The sequence below is a fragment of the Schistosoma mansoni genome, chromosome 6 (assembly GCF_000237925.1).
Source record: "Schistosoma mansoni strain Puerto Rico chromosome 6, complete genome".
Classification (NCBI taxonomy): Eukaryota; Metazoa; Platyhelminthes; class Trematoda; order Strigeidida; family Schistosomatidae; genus Schistosoma; species Schistosoma mansoni.
Genome location: NC_031500.1, coordinates 14314117 through 14336804, shown reverse-complemented (window position 1 = coordinate 14336804; position 22688 = coordinate 14314117). Strand labels below are relative to the sequence as shown.

The 22688-nt window shown below is 34.7% G+C and overlaps 1 protein-coding gene across 1 annotated transcript in view; it reads right to left on the bottom strand.

Moving 5' to 3' along the window:
* Positions 1 to 22688, bottom strand: part of Smp_149400 (putative pc3-like endoprotease variant B) — a gene marked incomplete at both ends in the record, with an annotated part of 35739 nt that overhangs the window by 11263 nt on the left and 1788 nt on the right. Inside the window, 6 exons of the mRNA XM_018798352.1 lie at positions 1754 to 1975; positions 4314 to 4486; positions 5585 to 5673; positions 6682 to 6920; positions 9897 to 9995; positions 18111 to 18239. Of these exons, the coding sequence (XP_018653303.1) occupies positions 1754 to 1975; positions 4314 to 4486; positions 5585 to 5673; positions 6682 to 6920; positions 9897 to 9995; positions 18111 to 18239 (951 nt within the window). The remainder of the gene's footprint in view (positions 1 to 1753; positions 1976 to 4313; positions 4487 to 5584; positions 5674 to 6681; positions 6921 to 9896; positions 9996 to 18110; positions 18240 to 22688) is intronic.

Here is a 22688-nt window from a genome sequence, read left to right as displayed (position 1 = left end):
TTAACCTTATCCCCTCCTACCCCCCCCCATTTCCAGTCTAGTTGATCTCTTATTTTTATAGATAAATGTTCTTAACACGTATATGTTTGATCAGATTGTTCGAAATGTATTGCGCTAATATCTCATCTCATCAGCCCTCAAATGCCCTGGTATGGCCGAGAGTGGGAAGAGTCCGCTCTCCCTCTCCAAATGCTCTCACATGGCCACACGTATATATAGCCTTTGATAGGGAAGTCCTACTCACTGCCTTCTCAAACCAGGAGTGTTGTTTACGAAATTGAGAGGACAAAAAGCGAATGTCCGGCACTTCAATCGGGTTGGTGGACACAGAGGGTCCATCTAGGGGAGTTGGAAAACATTGATTTCAAACCAATGGTGCACATGGGAACAAATGGCGTATGAATCAATCGTTGGTTACCGTCTACCATAGGACTACATCTCCTCACGATGCTCAACTGCCATGTGGATCAGACCTTTAGGTCAAAGTCTCCGGGTGTGGTCCACTAAGAAAACCACCTGCTTCAGTTTTGGCACCCGGTCAGTATCATAGCCCTCACACAAATCTCATTCGATTTGTGTGGCGCATATGTATCTGATGCCCCTTTGTACCAATATTTATGTGTTTAAATAAATAAATAAATAATATCTCATCACATATTTCTGGTAATCTTCGTCTTCTTACTACATTATCGAACTATGTATAATTTATAATAACGGTTAGGATACTGTATCCCATATTTAAATGTTTGAGATCTATATAAACAGATGATAATCGGCTATAGGCAAGTAGTATTTTCATTTACGCTGAATGAATAAGATTAAAAAAAGTATGTGGTAACTGATAAGGAGGGCTCAAGTTATCCAGTTTTCGTTATTACATGTTAGTTGTTGCCTTAGAGATTAATCTTCCTCAACATTTTTAAATTTCAGATTTCGCTCAATAACCCTTGTTTTTATCTGATTGGCTATTGTCCTTCTTAGTTTTTTTAATTTGCTGTGTCTCAAAGCCATTGGCTCGTCTTATCATAGCGAGACTGGTTCCATTTCAAATTTTGACTTCTGTTGTGAATAAGAAAAACTATCCTGAAAGTTCTATCTTCCCTACACTATATTAGGGTAAAGATTATTAGCATTGAACTGTTATAGTTTGTCAGTTGTTATTCTATTGAGCCTATCATTATTATTATTTATTTATTTAAACACATAAATATTGGTACAAGGAAGCACCAGATAAATATGCGCCTCACAAATCTCACTTGATTTGTGTGAGGGCTATGATGCTATGATTCATACGCTAATTGTTCCCTCAGGATACTGGAGCCAGCCCATGTGCACCATTGGTTTGGAATCAGGGTTTTCCAACTACCCTAGGTGAACTTTCCGTGTCCACTGGCTCGGTTGAAGCGCCAGACATTCGCTTTTCGTCCTCTCAATTTCGTAAACAACAGTAATGCCACGAGAAGGCAGTGAGTAGGACTTGTGTGGCAGAGGCTATATACGCGCGGCCATGTGAGAGAATTTCGAGAGGGAGAGTGGACTCTCTCCACTCTCGGCCATACCAGGGCATTTGGGGGCATTGAGCTTATCATAGAACCTATTTATATTCGAAGAATCTCAATCGTTTGGAAGGAACAGTTACCGTAAGTTTAAGTGAAAATCAAATTTATAATCATTTTTATTGATATTTAACAATAACACGATTAAAAGACAAGAATTCGTTATTATTATTATTATTATTGTAGTTATTATTTACCAAAATATTCATATCGGACAATTCAGGTGATCCACCAACAGGAACTGATACACGAATTGCAGAACAAGGTTCTGAATACATAGTTTTTTGACCAAGATTATCTATTGCTGAAACAGCAATTACATCTGGTGAACTGACAAATCCATCAGCACCACAACTGTCACCAAATAAACCACCATTTCCAGAAGCAAAAATATAAATTGAACCTAAACCATTTCGACCCTTTCAAAAGTGTAGGAAATCAAATGAGTAAACTCTAAGAATAGTTTTTTATCACAGTTTAACAATATTATAACAAAGATTAAAAATAAATTAATAAATAATAACATTATGATAATCGTAATCGTTACGAATTACTGTTATTAATTGAAATCATGAACCGATCTGAGTCAGACCACTATTGTAAGCCTGGAAGCACTGGATGGTCGTTTCGTCCTAGTGTGAGACTCCTCAGAAATGCACGTCCACGATCCCGCACACGGGATCCAAACTTAGGACGTTTGGTCTTGCTCATGAAAGCTTAACCTGTAGACCACTGAACTTTCTGGCATCCAACGGTGTTAATGTCTAACTTCAATCAATCCACGATATTGTACAACCATTTTCCATTGTGTTAGATGAGTAACTGCCTTACACCCAATGGTCACAGCTTCTCAATGAAACTTCGAGGATTATCTTCGAAATTATTCATCAGTGAAGACATGGTAACTGTCAATAAGGTTCACGATTTTGATGAAATTTAACAACCTTCACAACCCCTTAATGTTACTAACTTACTATGTGGTATAGACTTGTTTAATTGACTTAGAGTCACACGTAAGGTTCGAGTACTAGAAATACTATTCGGTTAACCAAACTCAGGTAGGCTAACTAGGGTTTGAAACTACAACCAAGTAGTTGAAAGTTGAACGGCTTAACAACTAAGCTACTGATCAATGATAATGGTAGTCCTGTTTATTACTAAACTATTCAGTACTGTAACAAATTCATGTGTTATATGGATTAAAATCATGAATAGTCATAGGAAATATGTATTATAACGTTTTTAACAATGCTAAGCGGTCATTTATCTTCATTTTCAATCATTTTCCTCAATGCTTTCTTCTTTCATAACATAGCATACCTAAAGTACTGTAATATTTACATATTCGAATAATAGGATCTCAAGATAGGATCACAAGATAAATAAACTGTAGTCAATAAGACATTGGAAGTGGGTCGGATATACATCAAGGAAATCATCAAACTGCATCACGAGGCAAGCCTTAACTTGGAATCTGGTAGGGAAGCGTAAAACAGGAAGGCCAAAGAACACATTACACCGGGAAATAGAAGAAGATATGAAAAGGATGGATAACAACTGGAAAGGAAGGCTCAGGACAGAGTTGGATGGAAAATGCTGGTGGGCGGCCTATGCTCTTCGACGAGGGGTAACAGGCGTAAGTATAAACGAATGAATTTAGATTAAACAGTCTAAAGTTATTATGCTTAACACTAAACTTGAAAGTTTTAATTTCAGTTGTCTGTATAATTTTGACTATTCAGAAATGATAAATTCTCAATCAAGAAAGAAATTTTGTTCAATACTATAAAGTTTTCATGTGTTATCCAATTAGTAGTGTCAATTCGTAGTGAAATATGCCTTCGAAGAAAACGATGTCGTTATAAATCCTTTTATCTTAATTAACTGTTTATTATTTAATAGATATAATTGTTTAACTGATAGGAAGAAGCAAAAATGGTTCAGAATAAGCAAAGATGGATAGTGGCTAGCAGTAGAATCCAGGATGCGCGTTTCGTTCTATTTGGGACTCGTCAGATGGATGTAACTGCATCTCAGAGTTGATGTTCACTCCGCGACTCGAACCCAGTACCTTTCACTTCAAACGCTATCGCGTTCTCCACTCAGCTACTGAGTCGTGATAGCCACTTGCTTATGCAATGGGGTGAAGTTTAAATTCACTTAGTATTGTTTGTTTTGAATCTTCTCATTGATGTTTTTTAGGACTGCAACTGGTCAGTCTCTAATTGGTATATGTGCATACTGTAGGTATTGCCTCGATATAGCCTTAATTCACAAGCATTATAAGCAAAGTTGGATAGTAGCAAGAAGTGAAATCCAGGATGTGCAGTCCTAAAACATCAATGAGAAGATTCAAAACAAATAATGCCAAGTGAATTTAACGTTCAGAATAGTTGTTATAATTAAAATTCTTCTCCACTTTCACTACACAGTAAATGACTGATAATTTATTCTATTTCTATGAGTTTACTCTTCAATGAATATAAGTCTAGCCTTAAATAAATAAAGCTATCTGAGATAATCATCGTAGATTGTGACATAGCTTTAACAACAAGCCTACTAGTTTGATAGACAATTCTCTTTTGAATGAGTTAAAAGATTCAACTATTGATTTATCCATCCTTATAGCTAAGAAGAATATTCGAATACCATGTAATCCTGAATAACTTGCTACTTTGGAAGAGAAAAAACTTGAAACGAATACATAAGATGAGTAACTTTGAGGACATATGTATACATATAAATTAAAACTGTTACCTTTGCTAAACCATAACTTAATGAATCTTTTGTATATTTATGTGGTAGATCCATTGTAATACCATCATCAGATGGTCCCCATGATGAACAAAATATATTGATTAATTCAACTTTATACGATAAACCTCTAGCTTCTACAAAATCTGTAACTGGTCCAGTTAATATACGTATACCTAAGAGAAAGTAGTAGGAAACAAAAAAGGAAAACTGTATTGTCATACTGGATGATAAAAACCGTTATATCGTTTACATCACCGACTAATAATAATCAGGTAACGATTGAAAACCAGGAAGCACTAGGCAGCTACGTGAGACTTCTCATGGGTGCATATCCATAGTCCTACAATCGTGAATAGAGTGGATAATTATCACGTGAGTATTAGCCTTTAGGCCATTAAATTTTATGTTAGACGGTTGATATGCATAACTTTAGTCAGTTTTGTGGATTTGTACACCACCGTCATCAGCGAACTAAGACTCTATCAGTCCAAAACTGAATAAACAACGTAAGTACTTTTCTTAATGGTATTTCAATTTATTGATTTCAATTTTATATCATCTTATATTCATCAAACAACGTTCGTATACTGTTATATCCCGTGGAGATTTATGAATGGTAACTATGAGGACTATTTTATGGACCAATGTGATATGTATATTTCCTATTGTATAATTTTTAAGTAACTAAACTAGTCGTATTCGTGTTCCTTTTATTATAAGCTTTATTTTGACCATAGACTATTATTTTACGATTTACCATTCTTGAGTTATCCCTAGTTCATTAATTACTGTTCCCCGTATTCACAGCTACATTTGACCAAATCATATACAAATGTTATTTTGTATTTTATGGTACGATGTGGTCAGTTTGTTTGACATATAAACCCGGCATGTTTGAGAATAATGATTCATATTACAGAGGCTGTTATTGGTGTTCTGGACTTAACTGGTTGGGCAAGGCAGAAAGCAGGAATGATAAGTACTCAAGACTACTCATCCGGCTTTTGTGTATCATAGGGCGATCGATAAATCACTGCTCTCCAATTGGCGGTCTTATAACGTCATATATATCACTGGGCTGGAACGCACGCACCCAATCGGTATAACAACTGGCGATGGACACGCACACACGTACTCGCACACGTTATAACATACTAAATATAATAATATAATATAATATGTAATAATGTGTAATGGAATGTGGCACATATCTTACTGATTAAAGAATTAACATCAAAAAGCATAAACACCATTGTTTAATTGTAACTTACCTCCCAATTTAGTTTTTGGTGCAACACCATGAGAACAAAAACTGTTATTCATTACTGCACCAGCAAGACCGGCACATCTTGTCCCATGTCTAAAAGATGTAATATATATATATATATATATATATATATATATATATATATATAGTTTAGTTATTAAGTAACTAAAATGAACGATTATATCATTATTACTACATAGGTCTACAAATTTGTAGTATAATTATCTGGTTTTCTCCAAAACTGTGTTTCAGTCCATCAAAATGTTATGTCAATTAGACTTAAGGTCTTGAATCGTCTTTATTGGAAATAACTAATAGAAACATTAAAATAACTAATCAAATATTAACTTGACAGCTGTTTACGCAAAACACTTAACATCCATTGGCCGGATACTATCAACAACAGCGTTTTATGGGACGGGACAAACCAGCTTCCAGCTGAAGAGGAAATTAGGAAAAGACGATGGAAGTGGATCGGACATATATTAAGGAAATCACCAATGTGCATTACAAGACAATCCCTAAACTGGAATCCGGAAGGGAAGCGGAAAAGAGGAAGGCCAAAGAACACATTATGCCGGGAAATAGAAGCAGATATGAAAAGGATGGATAACAACTGGAAAGAACTGGAAAGGAAGGCTCAGGACAGAGTTGGATGGAGAATGCTGGTGAGCGGCCTATGCTCTTCGACGAGGGGTAACAGGCGTAAGTAAGTAAGTAAATATTACTCTTATCACTACGTGAAAATTGGTCAGTCGATGAAGATTTGTGCAAATATGAATAAATTCACACGGTTTATCGTATCACTGAATGTAACGAATTACAAAATCGACAGAGATTTCTCAGCAGTTAGTAAAATGAAGAATGAGAGACTGTGAGAAACTACATTTTAAATTCTAACTCAGTAGTTAAGTTATATAAGGTGCTCCTTGCCAAAAGGAAACTAAAGATCTTCATCTTAATTCGGTATATGATTCCGGATGGACATCATTGAAACACAGAAATATGGAATGGAACAGTCCTACAATATTCACTGATTATCAATGATTACTATTAGTTTGTAATAAGAACAGTCACTAAAATAGTGAAAGCTACACTTACCCATCATTCTCAGGAATAATTTTGCGTGGTCCACGTGGACTTAACCCATTCTGTTCCGGTCTATCCATATTAACAGATATCGTCTCATCGTAATTGGCTTGTAAATCGGGATGACTTGTATCTAATCCATCATCTAATACAACAACATTTGTTCCTCTACCAGTGACATTCTCCAAGAATATTGGATATAAATTAATATCAAGTCCAATTAAAGGACTAACACTACTACCATCATTGAGCTGTAATTAAAAAAATTGTGTATTAAGTATATATAGATTATACAAAATTGTTGTAATAAATTTCAAAAAAACTCCGCCTGTAGCTCTTCTAGAGTTACTGCCGGTCCCAAGCCTGGGTAAAGGAGGAGGTTTGGGCATGGGGTTAGCGACCTCATCCCGTAGAAAAACTAACTCGCTAAAAAAACGCTAACCAGAAAATAATAAAGATTTCAAAATCTGATTTTTCATGAAGTAATTTTTTACGTAACAAGAAATGGATATTGATTAACACCAATAGTTGATAATGTTGCATAGTTGACTCGATATTACTGTGAACTTCATGGGAGTTTTAATGGAAATAGATAACCGATGAAACGTTTTGAACCTAGCTTTCGTATCAATGTATAACCACGAGTCATTAACCCGTTTTATCAAGATTGTATTTTAAATTGACTGATTTAGAATTTGTTAACAATAGTGGCTTTCAGTTCATTAGTTAGTTAGTTAGCTCTCCAGATAGATAAATTGAAAGAAAGATAGATAGTTGTGATGCCTGTATACAACAATAATTCCTATGTACATTATTTTACTCTTATTACGAATCCGAAATGCTTTACCTTTGATAGTGTTCACAGAGTTCTATCTGACTTGAATGCTGGTCCATACGTGGCTATTGGAGTACAGATTTGACAGTTTTCTGTATTTTCATAGTTGAAATCATGGGTCAATTGAAGCTAGACTACCATGGAAAACCTGGAAGCACTGGACAGCCGTTTCGTCCTATTATGGGACTCCTCAGCATTGCGCATCCACGATCCCGCCTCACGAGATTTGAACCCAGGACCTACCAGTCTCGAGCCGGAGCCCTTAACCGACAGACCACTGAGCCAGCATCCAATTCTCCACAAAACCCACTCTGAGTTTTCTGTATTACTAGTTAGCGTATCAAATTCAATTACATGTAATTGCCATAATAGTTCGATCATATATTCAAACTGTCTTTCTGAAAAAATGGTCTATACATAACATATAAATACATCCAATAGGACGAAATGACAGTCCAGTGCTTCCAGGTTTTCCATGGTGGTCTAGCTCCAATTGATTCATGATTTCAACTATAAAATTATTGAAATCTCCATAAAACCCCCTTCTGAAAATACATCCAACTTATAATCACTTCAATTGATAGAGAAGATATTAAAAGTTTCCATGAATTGAGTTACTTTCTAATGATCGAAAAGATACTGACCTCGATAAGCGTTTAAAGAAACATACAATTACCCATTCTTTTCTGATTTATATGAATAATAGTTACAGTTGTCAAACTATGTATTCAGCAAATTATTATTATCCCTTGGCCCTAGATTATGTGACTACGGGGTAGAATAGATCAACTAGATACGGACATGGAGTTTGAAAATTCATTTTCACAAACGGCAGATTTAGTCCCCATCCTACTTAATGAACTTACTAGATTTAAGACCACGTTGGTTGACATCTGCCAACAATCCAGAAATAGTACATATACCATGAAATTCCTACTTACCAAACAACAATGAGGTGCTTTACATAACTTTATAAAAGATAACGATAATCATAAGCAAGCCAGACAAAGGAAGAGGCCTAGTTCTAATGAAAACAAATGATTACATCGATTAAATGAACTAATTTTCGAATGATTCTACCAAATTTCAAAAACTAAACGACGTAAAGGACTTTAATATGAAAACGGAGATACTACTGACTAATTTGCATCAAGAATTTAATATAAGGTGATAATTACTCCAACCGTTCATGATTGAATGAAACCCGGTGCATCGAACATACCACAACCCTATGGTTTACCAAAAGTCCACTAATCTGTACTTCTCCTTTGTCCAGTTTTACACATACATAACTCCCCACAAAATAAAAATTCAAAGTGATTAGTTTGAATCCCAGATCTTCTGCACAAATTAGTCGTTAACAGAAGCTTTGGAGACGTTTACTGTCTTATTTTCAAGGTTAAACATGTAAGCTTGATACTGCCATAAGTCACTTTTTTATTTACTAATGTACCATTAACTAAGACAATTGACTCTGTGTGTCATCAACTACATAAAAAATAGATTAATATTGAAATTTACAAGGTTCATTTCAAAGTGTGTTTTGAAATTTACAACGAACGCTCAGTTTGTCTTTACTAACACATATTGTCGACAAGTTGGTGGAACAGCGACTGATTCACCCCTCAGTTCTATCATTGACGTTTTTTTCCTGCAAAACTAGAAAATAAACTTCTCAAAGAGGTTATTGATAAGCTTGACTTTTATTGTCGTTACTTTCATTATGGTTGATCAGAACATTGGAAAATAAGAACTCTTAGACCAATTTGATAATATACACTAAGCAATTGGATTTATGTATGGGGAGGAACTTGATAACAAATTACGTTTCCTTGATGTTTTGTTAAACAGAAAACAAAGTGGTTCTCTCAGTAGAAGTGCGTATAGAAAAAAATTCTTTAGTCATGACACATTTCTTCAGCTTTGTACCCATTCTTTACAACAGAAGCCTAGTTAGGTGTCTTGAAAATAGAGCTGGAAAGATATGCTTAGACGTCACTATAAACAAGGAAGATTTAGAACAGATTCCATATTCAGATTTGTGCAGTAAGGACAGAAGATTTGCGGCCTATGTTAATCCCTTTCTAGTAAGCTTCTGTAAGTGTCCACTCTTCTCATGAATGAGTCAATTGAAAGTGTGAACAACACTACCTCGGGTAACAGGCTCCAGAAATTGATGAACTAAAGCAAGTTCATAATATAATGTTTGAAATGGGTTACCCAGAACATTGTATTTTTAATGTTTAAATGGGAAAATAATGTTGTTCACTTATATATCTTTTTCTAATTTACTAAATGGGGACTTTTAAAATTCTCCTCCGCAAACAATACGATTTCATGTCTACCGAAATAAATCAGTGAATTTACAAAAAAATTACTTCAATAAACTTACGTACTGCCATACATAGTGTGCTGCTGGATCATTTACATTTACAGCAGTTCTAATTTTTTTGGCATATTCGATGTATTGTCGATTGTATTCAGCATCAGCCTGTTTAAAAAAAATAAGTATATAACAATGATAGTCAGTGGATTAGTTAGTTATACATCTGTTATGCCTAATGCACAATTAAAAAGGGATAACATCGTATGATAGATTTCTATGTGCTGAAGTGTATAATTCTTACTAATCTTAAGCTTAACGTTTGTTACAACACAGAATTTCCAGAAAAACATATAGGTATGATGACTAGTTTCTCTTGGTAGACAGTGAGATTCAGTGGATTGTTTGGAAGAGTTTACACAGATGTTTTCATCGCATATAGGACCAACATTATGAATATGTTTCTGCTTTGTGATGCTTTCACCATCGAATTGGTGTACCAGCTGACAGTTTGAAACTTTAAAACAATTAGAATATAATCGAACATGAAGTTACTGCGTTTTATTAATTCAGTAGTTGTCAAAATACTCGCATCTTATCTATGTTTTAGGAAAAGACCATAGTCAGTCTGTATTTATTATAAAAAGTTCAATTTAATTTCTTCGGTAAATATTTTCATTCGGTAACTCTCTTCTTCAGTTTATTTTGGTACATGTCATCTCTTGGTCAATGTGTTGAATATTCTAAAGAATTCTTAACAAACCACAATTTTTAAATATAATTGAAATCATGAGTCAATTGAAGCTAGACCACCGTAGAAAACCTAGAAGCACTGGACGGCCGTTTCGTCCTATTGTGGGACTCCTGAGAATTACCAGAATTTGTAAAAGTGAACAAATTTTCTACTTACTTATAAACGTATTTCAGTAGTATAAATGTTTTAGGACAAATTATTCGGACACGTTTTTCTCATAGGCGGATTAAGTAAATATTGTTTATTAACAAAAACTGACTGATGACTACCATATTAAAACATGACAAGAAATATATATAATAACTAAATATAGCTTAACTGAATAACAACACTTGACAAATAAACATGTTTTGAATGAAATACCATTTTACAGGACGAGAAATTTCTTAAATTAAACCTTTTGAAATCAGAACCACTCTACTTATTTCCATGTACTGAAAGGAGTCCAGATTTCTCTGAGGAGAAACCACGAAAAAATATGATGGCTTCGTTGTTTTCATTTTGTTTTCAGTTAAACTATTTTATGATGTTTTTTATATAGTTGAGTTCATGAGCCGATTGAAGCTAGACCACCATAGAAAACCTGGAAGCAATGGATGGCCGTTTCGTCCTATTGTCGCACTCCTCAGAAGTGCGCATCTACGACCCCGACTCGCGAGATTGCAACCCATGACCTATCAGTCTCGCGAGTGAGCACCTAACCATTAAACCACTGAACTGGCCGGCATCCAACGGTGTTAATGTCTAACTTCAACCAATCCACTAAATTGAGCAACCATTCACCAATAGTCTTCAGTGAGTTGATAACTCCCAATAGACCTGTTTGAACTCCACTGGTTACTGTTTCTCACCAGAACTCCAAGAATTACCTGATGGAGTCAGTCACTAGTGAGCATATAATGATCAATCTTACAAACTTGTTAAGGTTTACGCACATGTTAAATATTGAACACTTGGAAAATGGACAACATTTAAACAAGATGTTAGTTTATATCTGTTTTAATTTGAAAACTTCTAGGTTGAGTTCAAACTCATTGTTTTTGAGATTTTTATATTTAGATTCAATATCTTTAAATAGAATAGCACAGTAAGCTTACGATAAACTATGAATAAAAGCGGTAGACATGTAGATCTGTACAGACAAGTATTATTTCTTCAATGATCAATAAAAGCGCAAGAGTTGGTATATTCTATCATTTTCTTCTTTTAGTTTTGGATCCTTGGAAATACATTTCACTTATTTAAAGCTATCGACAGGTTACCGTAGTCCAAGATAAGTTATCGGATAAAAAAGGCAAATAAAAGTTAGACGCTGAAATCGAAATTATGCTCTCGTATTTAACATTTACCGACTAGATGAGTGAAACATTGTTTGTTATTGCATATATATATTGAATACTGAGGGTCAAATGAACTTAACATTCATGGTTACATATTCTGCTCTTTTACATTATTTATTATGATATCTTTATTTTTATCGAAAACTATTAACAACATTTGAATGTTTCTAAGTTGATTTTTAAAGGTGTTACTAACGACCTGGTAACAAAATTTTAAACTGAGCATTTCAAATACTCTTCGGTGCTTCAAGAAACACAGACAACAGTGGCTTCATAATTTGACAGAAACGTCTTAGGTATTACCCGGTTTCACCTCATTCGGATTAGATAATTAGCTAACTAGTATCACTAAATTTGTGGCTCATTGATGAAGACGTTTGACTTTTAGCTATTGAATAATAGGATGGGACATCACTCTATCTCTTTCTCTTTAGACAACTGAATGCCTCTCTCTTGAAATTCGGCTTGAAAAAAGTATACTAGTCTCTAGGTGACATTGACATTGGCAGTTCATTAATAAGTAGTTGTAAATATATGCTTTAAAATATTATTTATTTATTTAAGCACATAGATATTGGTACAAAGGAGCACCAGACACATATGCGCCACACAAGTCTCATTTGATTTGTGTGAGGGCTGTGATACTGCTCGGGTGTACAAACCAACACAGGTGGTTTTCTTAGGGGGCCACACCCGGAGCCTTTGACCTGAAGGTCTAATCCACAAGGCAGTGGAGCATCGTGAAGAGATGCAGTCTCATGGTAGACGGTGACCAACGATAGATTCATACGCCAATTGTTCCCTCAGGATACTGGAGCCAGCCCATGTGCATCATTGGTTTGGAATCAGGGTTTTCCAACTTCCCTAGGTGGACTCGCAGTGTTCACCAACCCGGTTGAAGCGCCAGACATTCGTTTCTCATCCTTTCAATTTTGTAAACAACTGTAATGCCATGAGAAGGCAGTGAGTAAGACTTCCCTGTCAGAGGCTATATACACTTGGCTATGTGAGAGCATTTGGAGAGGGAGAGCTGACTCTCCTCACTCTCGGCCGTACCAGGTCATTTGGGGGCGGTTGTAGTAATTTTAATGGTTGAATTCATGATTCAATGTAAGCTAGACTACCATTGGAAATCAGAGAGCACTGGACGATCATTTTATCTTAGTATGGAACTCTTCGTCAGTACAAATCCATGGCCCGCATGCTCAGTGGTCTGGATGTTAAGAGTTAGAACAAGAGACTGAAGTTCCTGTGTTCGAATCTCACGTGCGGGATCGTTTATGTGCACTTTTAAGAAGTCTCATTTCAGGACGAAATGACCGTCCAGTGCTTCTAAGTTTCCTATTGTGATCTTATTTAGATCAGTTTATGATCTCAATTATTTCTCATATAGGATTTCAAAATTTTTTATTGTCAAATATCAAATGTTTTGATCTATCTACTCAATGTTAAATAAACAGAATTCTATATTTTCTTTGCAAGAACTATTCTCATCATTTTAATGTAATAGGTAACTAAATTAAGATAACAAGTGACCTGAATCTATAATGAATGATATGAATCTGACACTAAAGACTCATTGATATTATCCACCATCATTATTATTACCCGCATATAAGAATTTTTAACTACTGACTACTACTACTACTACTAAGTACTGACTATTCGTATAAAAATTATCAATAATCATACACCTTTTTCATAAGGGTTCCTAAAGAGATTGTCAAGTTTTATATTTTACTTTATGGATTAATCTTAGGAAAACTCTGTAGATCAGGAGGCATTGAGTAGATATTACCTGCTTGTTTAAGACTACTTATCGAGAATTGAACCCATGACCTTCAGGTGAGGTCTCTGATTTGTACTCCTACAGAATGGTTGTCTAACCAAGATCAATCTATACTGAAATATATGGAAGAATCTAGTTATTAGTAAGATGTTATAAGTATTCATTGTTGATCCTGTTATATTGGATTGTTATTTCATTGAATTTCTCTTTCAAGAAGGATTTTTGTACAAAATCTATTCAATGTTCAGTTACCTGTCAGTGATATGCTTTTTTATATGATCAGAATGGAGTTGTGGAGATTGTAGTAATTTTAATAGTCGAATTCCGCCTCTAGCCACAATCTCATAAAACTTATAGCAAAATGGATATGTCAAGACAATATACACATGATTCACATATACCAATCGACACTAACCAATATTCAATCCTGTATATCAATAACAGAATCATTAAAACCTTTACTCATCATATAAATATAACACCATAACATTTTACTTATCAATGGTACAATGAGATGAAATTATTGAATTTAAGCAGTAGAGCAACCTTTTGATGCAGCTTTGTTCTCTCAGTTGGATGGTTTGTTCGTGGAGCTTTCATCGTCCTTCTGAACGACATCATCAGCACAAACTTCGGGTGGAGCAACTTTGATGCAACTAGTGGACATGTATCTCCATGATTATTCTTATGTTGTTAACGGACATTATTTCAAAGTTTCAGTATAAAAATAAATCATAAGAATTTCTGTTCGGATGATAGATGAAACTATTCAGCTCATAAAAGCTAATTGATTTAAACTCCAATAAACAATTTGTCATTGTAATAGATATGAGGTGGAATAGATGATAACAGGAAAAGTAGACGTGTTGAACATGTAAAACGGGGTGTTATTTTTACAATTTACAGACTGATACATTAATTTTATATGGTTGAGATCATGAGTCAATTGAAGTCAGACCACCATGGAAAACATGGAAGCACTAGACGACCGTTTCGTCTTATTGTGGGACTCCTCAGAAGTGCCCATCCACGATCCCGCCTCTCGAGATTCCAACTCAGGACCTATCAGTCTTGCGCGCAAGCATTTAACCTCGAGACCATTGAACCGGCCTGCATCCAGCGGTGTTAATATCTAACTCTAACCAATCCACGAAGTTGAGCAACCATCCACAATTGTACTCAGTTAGTTACTATTTCACAACAGACTTGGTTGAACTCCACTGGTCGCTGCTTCTCACTAGAACTCCAGGAAATACCTCTTGAAGGGAGTCACTAATGAGCATATGATTATTACCAGAAGGGGGTTTTGTGGAAATTTTAGTAATTTCATATAGTCGTGGATGCTCACTCCTGAAGAGTCCCACAATAGGACGAAAGGGCCATCCGGTACATCCAGGTTTTCCTTAGTAGTTTAGCTTTAATTGACTCATGATTTCAACTATATAAAATTACTAAAATCTTCATAAAATCCCCTTCTGATAATGATACATTAATTGTTTTTTTCTTCTTTTTTTAACCTAACATACAAATGCTCCAAAAAGAAGGCGTCTAGGTACAGATCTAAACAACATCAAAAATAGATTAGTGCTTTTTGAACAAACAAACAAACAAACAAACGTGAACTATACCCATAAATTATAAATAAAATAAAACAAAAACTTAGGATCGATATTTTGTGTTCAAAACTCAACAAATTTGTGTTTATTTTTATTTATTTTGTAGGATACCCATTTCTTTCTTACTGAACAAAATATATAGATAGTTATTTACCTAGCGGTTATGTCAATTTTTAATTACATAACCATCAACAAATGATTCTTGGCAGTAAATCTTTATTGATTCATCATTGATATTGTATGTGAGAATGTATTTTTATCAACAAGAAGTGTGTAACATGTACCTGTTTGTGTTAACTTTGCCGATACCTCTTTTTTGATCATTTAAGTAAGTGATAATATTCCATGTCGATTTTAGACAATAATGTTTTATCTATGAATATCCGGTGAAGATTTATGAATGGTTACTTCGAGAACTATCTCTGGACCAATATGATATGTATATTTCCTATTGTATAATTGTTAAGTAACCAAAGTATCCATATTCGTGTCCCTCTTATTATAGGCTTTATTTCGACCTATAGGCTATTATTATACGATTTACCATTCTTGAATTATCCCCAGTTCATTAATAACTGTTCCCCCCTATTCACAGCCACATTTGACCAAATCTTGTACAAATGTTATTTTGTATTTTACGGTACGATGTAGTCAGTCTGTTTGGTATATAAACCCATTATATTTGAGAATAATGATTCATATTGCAGAGGCTGCTATTGGTGTTCTGGACTTAACTGGTTGGGCTAGGCAGAAAGCAGGACTGACAAGTAATCGAGACTGCTTACACACCTTTGTGTATCATTGGCGATCAATAAATTCACTGCTCTCCAATTGGTGGTCGTATAACGTTCATATAATAACTGGGCACTCAAGCACACGATATAACAGGAATGATTTATTTTTAATTTAACCGGCCAGTTATAAACCAAGTAGGGTTAAGTATAAATGCATGTCAGCTCATTCTATCGCACAGGATATTCGAGGATGAAGCTGACTCATGGAAGGAGTGAGAAATAAAAAAGATTAATCCTTAAGTTGTTCTTTGCTTTGGTTAGTGTCGATTGGTATATGTGAATCATGTGTATATTGTCTTGACATATCCATTTTGTTATAAGTGTTATGAGACAGACAGATTTTGGTTAGAGGTGGAATGTAGGATGTCTGTGTCATCCGATTCAGTACCCATAGGTTAGATATACCTGGATTACAGTGTTGATATCCACATTACTATTTGTATCAATTATCTGTCGTATCAAACGCTAACATGTTATCTACTGAGCTATTGAGCTTAGATGGCTGACAGCTACTGAAATAGTTGATTTTTAGAAATGTTCTTGCTAAACGATTTAATGTGTAAATATCAATCAATGATATAGCTGAAATATGGAAAAAATTCCTTTGAATAATTTGCCTCTATGGATTTAAATAACATTGCTCCATAGTACTGCTAATTAAATACCGACAAGAGATCCATGGTTGACAATACGTAGTGTAATACTGAATATAAGAAAGAAATCCTGTACAGTATATTTAATTTAACGGTTCATTCTGTTTATATGATTTCATTAACATTATGATGTTAAACATGTCATATACTAATTTTTTAAAACAGTCCCCATTACAAGCGAAGATGGATAGTAGCTAGCTATGGAATGCAGGACGCGCGTTTCGTTCTGTTTGGGACTCGTCAGCTGTAAGTACATGCATCTCAGAGATGTTGTTCACTCTGGGACTCAAGCCCAGTACTATTTGCTTTAAACAGCATCGCATTATCCACTCAGCTACTGAGTCCTGGTAGCCACTTGCTTTTGCAATGGATAACACGATGGAGTTTGAAGTGAATGGTACTGGGTTCGAGTCCCAGAGTGAACATCAACTCTGAGATGCAGGTACATTCAACTGACGTGTCCCAAATAGAATGAAACGCGCGTTCTGGATTCCATCGCTAACCACTATCCATCTTTGTTTATAATACTTGTGAATGAAGGATATATCGAGGCAATCAGCACAATATGCACATATGCCAACAAGAGAGTGATCAATTGCAGTCCTAAACATCAATGGGAAAATTCAAACAAACAATACCAAGTGAATTTAGTCCTCATTACGATAAAAAAACACCACTTTATGTGCATGAATAAAATTTTATTCCTATACAGGAGTTTTGTAAAGATTATAGGATTTTGTAATTAACGTCATAAATAGATCTAGTGCTTTCTAGTTTTCCGTGGTTGTTTAACTAAGATTGCTTCTCGATATTAACTACAAATTTGAACTATCTTCACAAATATACCATACTCTTAATGATCATACTATCACTAGCGAGTAATTTTGAGATAATTGTTGACGCCCTGATGAGAAGCCGCATTGAGAGGATTTCAAGTATCTCAAGTGTGATTTAGTTGCTCATTAATGGCATTAGAAGATACTTGGGCAGTATTACAAACCGATTGAAGATAAACATGACAACTATTGGATGTCAGCCCGGTGGTTGGGAGGCTATGCGTTGACCAAGAGACTTTAACATCCTGGTTTTAATCCACCCTGGTGAGGCTGTGGATGCATACTAGTGACGAATGCTATACTAGAACAAACCAGAAGTTCTGTGCTTCTTCATCTTCCGCAGTCGTTTAACTAAGGTGTTAACTACAAAATTTTACTATGAACAACTACTCATTTTACTCGGTGTGTATAATTCAACTATAAAAGTGTAAACTCTACAGTTCAAAATTACACTCTAAAGGGTATGTACATGTACATTGTGAAAAAAATTTTGGTTCTTACCTCAGTCACCATTTCTTTCGGTAATGGAATCTTTTTTAAACTTTCAGCTACATTTGCATCGAATTGAGAATTATATACGGTGAAACGTTTTTCAACGTTTAGGATCTTGAGTGGTTTAATTTCTTGAATCTACCAATTCAAAAAGAAAAACTAGTAATTATTATTTATAGGTAAACTAATAAATGTGATTTTATATAGTTAAGATCATGAGTCAATTGAAGCTAGATCATCATGGAAAACATAGAAGCACTGGACGGCCGTTTCGTCCTATTGTGAGACTCCTCAGCAGTGGGTTGGAATCTCGTGAATTTAAACTTCATCCCATCGCACAAGTAAGTGGCTATTAAGACTCAGTGGTCGAGTGGATAACGCGAGGGCGTTTGAAGCTAAAGGTACTAAGTTGGAGTCCCAGAGTGAACATCAACACTGAGATGCAGGTATGTCCAGCTGACATGTCACAAATAGGACGAAACGCGCATCCTGGATTCCACTGCTAGCCACTATCAATCTTTGCTTACCAATTTAACTTATTATTACAGAAAAATATTAAAAGAAAAGAAGTATTCAACAGATGAATCAATGTATGCCTTATTTAAATAGGATATTATTAGATTTTGTTTATCTATTTAAGTTCAGTAAACATTGAACTATATACACTATATACTGAACCAGTATACAGTATGTTGACATTTTTAAACTAAATATCATGCTGTGTACTTTTTTTATAATTTGCAACCTAAATGAGTTCCATTTATAAAAATAATATAATGATACCTAAATGAACGATTGAATTGTAGATTATTTAAAACTACAAAGGAGTTTCAATGAATTGATGACTAGTTAAAAGGATTCAATTATGAATAGATTGAGAAGATTCCGAATTTTGAATGGTTTTAAGTCAATAGTGTTCAGTGGTCGGTGCAACTTTCATTGCCTTTCTAAACAAACATCTTCAGTACGAACTTCAAAGACAAGTAACCGTATAAAAATTCTACAACTATGACAAGTAGTTTTTTTGTCATATTCTACTTACAAAGACTAAATTTTTTAAGTTCTGAAAATAACTACTGTAGCAGAAGAATCTGCATCAGTAGGCCTCAATATGCACAAGAGAAAAAGCAAGGTCCTGAAATACAACACGGTTAATATCAACCCTGTCACAATTAATGGAGAAACTCTAGCAGAGGTGGAAAGTTTTATGTAACCGGTCAGCAGAATCAATGAAGAAGGAGAATCTGATGCAGAAGTAATGGTAAGAATTGGAAAAACAAGGATAACATTCCTACAATTGAAGATTCAATTAACATTCAAAACAACTGTCAACCAACGTCAAATTTAGAATCTTCGATACGAACATTGAAACAGTTCTACTGTGCAGAGCTGAAACGTGAAGAACTACCATAACCATCATCGAAAATGTACAAGTATTTATGAACAATCATCTACGCAAGATACTCAATGTCCGTTGGCCGGATACCATAAGCAACAGTTTACTGTGGGAGACAACAAACCAACTTCCAGCTGAAGAGGAAATTAGGAAAAGACGACGGAAGTGGATAGGACATACATTGAACAAATCACCAATGTGCATTACAAGGTAATCCCTAACTTGGAATCCTGAAGGGGAACGAAAAAGAGGAGGGCTAAAGAATGCACTGCATCAGGAATTGCAAGCAGATATGAAAAGAATGAATAACAACTGGAAAAAAATGGGAAAGATTGTCCAGGACAGAGTTGGAATGAGAATACTGGTTGGAGGCCTATGCTCCTCCACTAGGGGTAACAAGTGTGAGTAAGATGTTTCCAGTTAAGCTGGAGTAAGGTAAACTTATTAGAGGGCATAACATCTGCTTGACTATAAAGCTAACGATTATGATGCTTATTCAGAATGTTCAGAATAATAAATATGATAATTCAATCTGCAATGAATGTTGTAGACTATATTGGTTTTAGAATAAACTCTTTTGTGTCTTTTCTTTATTGATTAGAAGACAGAAAACTTGGGAATGTTTCCACTACAGTACTATGATTTGTTTTGTCTTGAGATAATAAGGAATACTACAGGAGAAGTAAGCTAAACGTACTAATTGTTCATATTGGAAGTAATGATTTATGCACTTTTCTTTTGAGGTATTCAAAATTCACTGAATTGTAAACTCAATCGGTATAAGACATTGATTGAAAAAAACCACCATCAAATAATCTTAAACAAATGGATGCGCACTGCTCAGGAGTCCCGCAATGAGACAAAACGGCCGTTCAGTGCTTCCAGGTTTTCCATGGTGGTCAAGCTTCAATTGACTCATGATTTCAACTATGGAAATAATGAAATATTTAAATGGACAATATTTGACGGAACAGTTGCTTTCAATAGCTTCACCACCAAGCTTTACAGTTATAAGTCCATCATTATTGCGATATTTTACAAAGGCTAAAATGAGGCATGTATTAATTAATTTGACAATGTTATATGTTAAAAATGGTAAACATTTGCATCTATTGTGGTGTGGTCTACTTATATCCACATAAGTAGTATATGGTGATGGTCAGACACAGAATGTATTTTGGCCGAAGATCAATAAGAAAAGAACAGGGATGAAGCGCAATCGGTATGAAAATGCATGAACAATGAAATCAGAGAAGATGGATTGATATTTGCAGAAGGAACAGTGAAGATTGAAACAATTGGTTGTTATTTTGCAAATTAACTGTTTACTGTATGGTTATCAGAATTTAGTGAGATAGTCTGTACTTTGTGCTTAATTACATTCTATTGTCCCCACTCCTGTTCTGATTCACTACACTATTACTTCAAATTGTGTTATATGTAAATTAGAAAGGTCATTTAATAAAGGTCAAAATGAATTTGGAGTAAAGTATCCAGTCACAATCAGTAGAATAGTAATATAGGAAAGGTGAAAATGCAAACAAACTCGTGTGAATAAAATTCATAGCAGGAGAATTTCATCATGTCAATTTGAGATAATAATGACAAATGGTAATAGTAGTAATTATAATAAGATTGTCGTGTGAATATACTATGTAATAAAAGGGGGTGTTATCACGGTAATCACATTTATCATTCCCAATTCGTTTATCTTAATTATTTGCTAAAATATTGTTGATTTTTTGAATATTCTATGGAGATCTTTAAACTGATGAAGTATGAAAGTGTTCTTTTGTATTTCAATTGACTCATGATTTCAACTATATAAAATTACTAAAATCTCTACAAAACCCCCTTCTGATAATGATCATAAGCTCACTAGTGACTGGTTCCATGAGGTATTTCCTAGAGTTCTAGTTAGAAGTAGTAATCGGTGGAGTTCAAACCATGTCTGTTGTGAGATATCAACTCACTGAAGACATTGGTGAATGGTTGCTCAATTTCGTGGATTGGTTGAAGTTAGACAATAACACCGTTGGATACCGTCCGGTTCAGTGGTCCATCGGTTAAGCACTCGCACGCGAAACTGATAGACCGTGGGTTGGAAACTCACAGATGTGGGATCGTGAGTGCGCACTTTTGAGGAGTCTCACAATAAGACGAAACGGCCGTTATGCAGTGCTTCCATGTTTTCCATGATGGTCTAGCTTCAATTGACTCATGATCTCAACTATATAATGTTATCTATTTATGTTTAATTATACTTGAAATATGTATACATCACAATTTATTACATAGAGGGTCAAATCAGTTCACTAGTCAGTCATAATACTTATCAATATGTTTAGTATTTCTTTTCTTTTCTTTTTCTTTTTTTTCTTTTCTTTTTTCTTTTCTTTATATTCTTATTTGTTCACTTAAATTATTTAAAATGGTTCTGTTAGATTAATTTTTTTAAATTTTCATTACCACTTATTTTATTCACATAAAAATGAATCTTTTTTTCTTTTTTTCTTTTTTTTTTTAGAAAAAAGACAGAAAAAAAGGTATTTTTTTCTTAGATTTACTTTAATTAGTTTTCCGTTAACTAGAATAATTATTTGTACTCAATCGATTTTAGAGAAAAAAAGTAAAAGAATATGATCCATATAATGAGAAAAGAAATTAGATAAAAGAAAGCTAGGTTACAGACGGGAGTCGACTTAGATCTTAGGTACTCCTATGACTTGTCGTTTACAGAACAAATAATGAAACAGACTTCTAAGTCTCAATGCCTTATAGGTTACATAACTCGGAACCTTTTTACCAATGAATCAGGTATTTTAATGTACAAAGTTTGTGTTCGACCACTCCTTGAATACTGCGCGTTTATTCTTAGTAGTGCGCGCATAAAGGATAAATTGAGGCTGGAATCAGTACAGAGACGATTTACACTTCGTACTCTTGTAACTGATTGTGCTTTGACATATAACTCTAGGTGTAATAAACTCGGGCTTGACCCTTTATGGAAGAGGAGATTCAAACTAAATCTTATCTTTTTCTCCAGAATACTTAACAAACTATCCTTCACATCCAACCAGGCGATTCAATATGCAGAAACGTCACATTACGACATTCGTAACTGTTTGTGTTTAGCGAAACAAACATATTCTAGATCTTCTCTCTATAGGAATTACTTTGCCTATAAATTT